The 5,767-nt window shown below is 63.0% G+C and overlaps 1 protein-coding gene across 1 annotated transcript; it reads left to right on the top strand.

The window, feature by feature from the left end:
• Positions 1-3,616: 3,616 nt before the first annotated feature.
• Positions 3,617-4,198, top strand: LOC119193018 (mucin-7-like; the record flags this gene model as incomplete). Its single annotated transcript, XM_037446725.1, has 1 exon — positions 3,617-4,198. A coding segment is annotated over exon 1 (582 nt), but the record flags the coding sequence as incomplete, so codon positions are not given.
• Between the last annotated feature and the right edge of the window lie 1,569 nt (positions 4,199-5,767).

Here is a 5,767-nt window from a genome sequence, read left to right as displayed (position 1 = left end):
GGCCGCGGCTCCGCAGTCTATTCTCCGCCTGTATGGTGCAGGGCGTCTTCCCGGCGCGTTGGAAAGTCGGGAAGCTCGTCCTGCTTAAGAAAGAGGGGAGACCCGCAGAGTCGCCGTCGGCCTACCGGCCCATCGTGCTGCTCGACGAGGTCGCCAAACTTTTTGAGCGTATTATACACACGCGCCTCGTCGAGCATCTCGAGAGGGTCGGCCCAAATTTGGCCGACAAACAGTTTGGCTTTAGGAGTGGACGCTCAACTGTCCACGCGATTCTGCGGGTCAAGTCGCAGGCGGAGGCAGCAGTGGCCAGGGGAAAGGTCGTCATCGCGGTATCTCTCGACATTTCCAATGCTTTCAATTCGCTCCCCCTGGCCATGCATCAACGAAGCACTGCGGTACCACGTGGTGCCGCCCTATCTCAGGCGTCTGGTGCACGCGTACCTTCTGACAGGTACGTGGTGTATCCGGGCGCCGACGGGTGGCACCGAAGAGCGATGTCGTGCGGTGTTCCACAGGGGTCGGTTCTAGGCCCCCTCTTGTGGAACATCGGGTACGACTGGGTGCTCCGTGGTGCCAATCTCTGGGGCGTCGACGTGACGTGTTATGCGGATGACACGTTGGTCACGGCGACGTCTAAGACCTTCCAGGGCGCCGCGATCCTGGCGGCGGTGGGCACCGGTCATGTAGTGAGCCGCATTCGGCGTTTAGGTTTAAAGGTGGCCCTCGAGAAGACCGAGGCCATCTGCTTTCACGGGCTCGGAGGGGCCACCGGCCGGTGCCCACATCGTAGTGGAGGGGGTGCGGATTCCCATCGGCAATACCATGAAGTATTTAGGTTTGATTTTGGATAGCCGATGGGAGTTCAGCGCCCATTTTAAAACGTTAAGGACAAAGTTGACCAGGGCGGCGGGCGCTCTTTCCAGCCTGCTGCCCAACCTGGAAGGTCCAAATATCCCTTGTCGAAGGTTATACCACGGGGTCGTGCGGTCCATAGCACTATACGGCAGCCCGGTCTGGGCTGACGCCCTAGGGGAGCGTTCTGCCGCTCTCTGCGGGGCCCGCAGCGGGTCATTGCGCAGCGGGCCATACGGGCGTATCGCACGGTCTCGTTCGAGGCGGTTAGTCTTTTGGCCGGATTCCTGCCCTGGGATCTGGACGCCAAGGCTCTCCGATACATTCCATTGGAGGGAGGAGGCGTTCAGGAACGGGCAGCGTCCGGCCCTGAAGGAGGTGGAGGCCAAAAGGGCCTCCTTACGGCGAGCCGCCGTGGAGGAGTGGCGTCTCAGGCTGGAGGCCCCGTCAGCGGGGCTTCGGGCCGTCGCGGCAGTGCGTCCTGTCTTTGCACAGTGGCTGGACAGGCGCCACGGCGCGGCAACTTTAGATTGACACAGGTGCTCACCGGGCATGGGTGCTTCGGGGAGTACCTGTGTCAGATAGCAGGGACGGAGATAAGCGCCGTGTGTCACCATTGTGACAACTGCCCGCGGGATACGGCCCAACATACGTTGGAGTCTTGCCCAGCCTGGGACGATGAGCGCAGCGCTCTCGTGTCAGTCGTCGGAGGGAGTATCTCTCGCTGCCGGCTGTGGTCGCGTCCATGGTCGACAGTCGGGAGGCCTGGCGTGCGGTGGCCCACTTCTGTGAGGTGGTTCTCTCGCAGAAGGAGAGTGCCGAGAGGGATCGGGAACGGGCCGATCCCTCCCGCCGTCAGAGGAGACGTAGGAGGCGCCGGGTGGACGACTGACCGGCGTCTCCCGCCCTGTGGAATGGGGGCGTTTGGAGAATACCACCACGGTAAACCCCTGCCTGTCGTAAGAGGCGACTAATAGGGGCCACGAAGGGGTCGTCGGCGGGCAGCAGGGGCTGTCCGTCCTAGTGCGCGCGCACTTTTCAGTGCGTGCAGTGCGTTCATCGCACACTTTCGGTTGACCCCGGGATGGGCGGCAGTGTGGTGTTGACCTCACGCTGCCGCTGACGCTGAGAGCGTCCTTCGGTGCGCGGGGCTTAGGAGCCCCCAATTAGGAGACCGGCCGCAAGGCGGCACCGCGCAGGGGCGGCCGCCGACGAACCTCGGACCTGGTGTCACGAGCTAGCACGCAGTCGTCCCTATGCGCCGAAGAGGGTCAACGCGGAGTTTTAGTTGGTAGGTCGTTGCGTAGGGACTAGTTTGTTGAGGTTAGGGACTCGGCCCGACCGCCGCCCGTGGGTTCCGGGCCGCTCAATTGTCGGGTCGTAAGGCAACGGCTACCCCAACATAACCGCTCCGTCGCCCCCCGTGAAGGCTGGGCGGTAGTAATAAGGTACTTTCTCCGCGAAACCAAAAAAAAAAAAAAAAAAAGGGTAGGTTAGGTTAGGTTAGGTTAGGTTGCACCCTGCAACGGCGCGTCGATCAGACCGATCAGGCTGATCTGCGCGCCGGCGAATATCCTGACAACGAGTTGTTGACGGTCGTCGCCTCTGCGGCGGCCGCCGTCTATTACGCCGTCGGACAGTGTCGTCGTCGACTAGTCTCCGTCACTTGTGGCGTTGGCGAGTAGGCCCGCTGACGATATTTTCCGCCGTCGACTAGGACAACGTCGTGGGGCCCATCTCGGGCAGCTCCCCGGTTCTGTCCCGGGGTGTCGGCGGGCTCGGTGTGCGCTCACCCCGCCCCGAGCAGGCAGTGGGGGATTTTCCCTTCATTGCCACCGTCATAGATCGTAACCCGGTATGGAGGTCTGTGGATATGTCTCGCGCTCCTGCCGGACCGAGGGTCTTGGCTTAACCGCCCGGACCACGAGGAAGAAAACCTCTATAAAACATCACCCCGAATCTCAAGCGGCGGCGCACCGCGAGGGGATGCATGGCCGATGGGTAGTTCGGTCTCGAGTGCGACCCCCGCCAGAGTACCGGCCGACACTCTGCGCGGGTTACGCTAGGCTTACCCAGGTACAGGGGGCACTGCCTGGGTGGACCACCCTTTCCCCATACTCGTGGGAACAATCATGGAATCCTTTATCTCAAAACTTAAAAACCAATCATTCTTTTGACGAAGTTGCTTCTCCGGCTCCGGAATCCGGGGTTGGGGAGGCGGAGTTCGGGGGGCGAAAGCCCGCTGATGTAGACGTAGAGAAGGAGAACACGGGCGCGAAGCCCATGGAGGTGGCCACTGAATTTGTACGGCCTCTGAGCCTTGACTCGGACTCGCGGGAGCGGCTCCACCGTACGCAGCAGGAAACTCTGGAGGAGGAACTCGCGCTCAAGGCACAGTTTGTCGCAACTCACCAGCGACACTGACGAACCAGCGCCAAAGTCGCAAACAACAGACAGCAGAGGGAGAGGACGCCCGCCCTCAGTCGGCAAATATGTCGGCTTGAGGAAAGCACAGCTCGAGCGGGATAAGCTCCAACGCGAGGAGGCGAAGAAGAAGGCCGACAAGGAGCTGGAGGAGCGGCTCCATTTTGTTAAGTCGCCGGTCCCCCCCAGGCATCAGACACCGAAGAAGAGGACCGACCCGTGCTGAGGGAAGACCTTAGACAGTGTGTCCAGGTAGTACGCACAACAGTGAGGAAATCTGGCAACCTCAAAGGAACTTCCCAGAAGGCCTTAAACTGGGTCACTAATAAAATTGCCAGGTATGTTGACCAACCTGAGTCCCCCCACTATCCCCGCTCCCATTGCTGGGCCTTCCAGCGCTCCGCCGCAAGCCGTAGCGGGCCCTTCTACAGCGGCGGCGTCGACACCCGCGATGGCGCCAGCAAGAAGACGCGAGAAGAGCGCGGCGGCTGTAAAGAAGTCGGCACCAGGCTCCAAGCCGAAGAAGAGTGGGAAAAAAGATCCGGCAGGTCAACCCGCGCCGGAGCCTCGTCCAGTTGCCGCCGGCCCCGCCACAATGGAGACGCCGTGGGTCGAGGTGGCCAGAAGGAAGAAAAAAGGGCAGACGACAGCAGCGCCAACAACAACCAGCGCGCAGCCGCCAAAACCTTCGCGCCGGAAGGAACCCAAACTGCGGCCGCCACGATCTGCGGCCGTAGTAATTTCGTTGACACCGGCAGCAGTGGCGAAGGGCCTGACGTACAAGGGCGTCCACGGACGCACAGAATCGCGTGGACCTCACCGGCTTGATATCTCCAGGCTAAAGCCGAAGTTTACGGCCACGGGCGCCCCGATGTACGAGGTGCCCGGGCCAATTCGGAGAGACAGGGCCGACTCCTTCGCCGCAAGGCTGAGGGAGTGCTTCGGTGGGTCGGAGGATATTAAGATCTCCCGGCCCACGAAGACTGCAGAGCTGCGGCTGACGGAGTTGGACTACACGGCCACCCGAGTCGGTCGCAGCGGCCCTCTCCAGAGCCGGTGAGTGTCCCGCGGACGCAATCAGGTGGGGCAAATTCGCCCTGATCGCTCCGGCGTCGGGACCGCCTGGGTTCGTTTGCCCATAAAGGCGGCCCAAAAGGTGAAGGGGCGGCCGAATCTTGATCGGTTGACCGCGGCTCGAGTGACTGTCCTCGAGTCGCGGCCCTGCGGTGCTTCCGGTGCCTGGAGAGCGGGCACGTAGGGAGCGCTGCGACTGTGGTGGACCGCAGCGAATTGTTATCGCTGCGGTCAGCGGGCCACAAAGCCTGAGAATGCAAGGCCCCGGCGAACTGCGCAGTCTGCGCTGCCGCCGGCAGGCCCGCCAGGCACCGGCTCGGGGAAGGCTTGTTCTGCCCTCCCGACGCAAACCGGCGCCGCCCCCAAGGAAGGAATGCCGCCGCGGCTGAGGTTCTGTCCCAGCCGCAGGCGGCGGGCCCACCGCAACCAGTGGCCGAGATGGACGTGGAGGAGATCGCCCATCAGTAATGGACCTAGTTTCCTCCAGGCGAACATCAACCACTGCGCCCGCGCCCAGGACCTGTTGTCCCAAAGCCTGGCGCAGTGGTCGGTGCAAGTGGCCGTGGTCGCCGAACCGTATTTTGTCCCTCCCCGAGATAACTGGGTAGGGGACATCGACGGGTCGGTGGCCATCATCACCCAGGGTGCTGTTGGCTCCCGGGCCCCTTCGCAAAAGTCGAGAAGGGCCAGGGATGCGTCGCGGCTCTGTTGGGGACTTGTGGATTGTAGGAGTTTATTTCTCCCCAACAGACCTCTGGCCGAGTTCGAATCTTTCTCGTTCGGCTGGGGCCCTGGTTGAGCAGGGCCAACCTCACCCGGCGATCGTCGCCGGCGACTTCAACGCGAAGTCCGCGGTCTGGGGTTCGCCGGCGACCGACGCTCGCGGTGAGGTCCTGGAGGAATGGGCGATTTCCGTCGGCCTGGTCGTCCTGAACAGGGGGTCGGTGGACACGTGCGTGCGGCACAACGGCGGGTCTATTGTGGATCTGTCGTTTGGGAGCCCCGCCGTCGCACGTCGTGTCCAGGGCTGGAGAGTCCTCGTGGGCGTGGAGACGCTGTCGGACCACCGTTATATAAGGTTCGATGTCTCCGCGCCCCGAGTATCCGGCCCAATAGTACAGGACCGAGTGCCCTCGACAGGACGGCCCGCGGTGGGCGTTAAGGCGCCTCGACAAAGAGGCCCCAGAGCTGGCCGCTCTGGCAGTCCGTGGCTCCCCGAGCCGGGAGGGTCCGGTTCGGGTAGAGCAGGAGGCGGAGTGGCGGGGTGGCAATGTCGGATGTCTGCGACGCCGCCATGCCCCGGGCGCTCCGTCGTCCTCCGCGGCGGAGGTGTACTGGTGGTCGGCGGAGTTAGCCCAGTTGCGCGCGTCTTGCGCTATGGCGCGCGCCGCCGATGCGCCAGACATCGCCGCCGCCG

This window comes from Manduca sexta, unplaced genomic scaffold (genome assembly GCF_014839805.1).
Source record: "Manduca sexta isolate Smith_Timp_Sample1 unplaced genomic scaffold, JHU_Msex_v1.0 HiC_scaffold_3524, whole genome shotgun sequence".
In the NCBI taxonomy this organism is placed as follows: Eukaryota; Metazoa; Arthropoda; class Insecta; order Lepidoptera; family Sphingidae; genus Manduca; species Manduca sexta.
The sequence above is the reverse complement of the archived record's forward strand: the minus strand, read 5'-3'. Positions and strand labels throughout refer to the sequence as shown.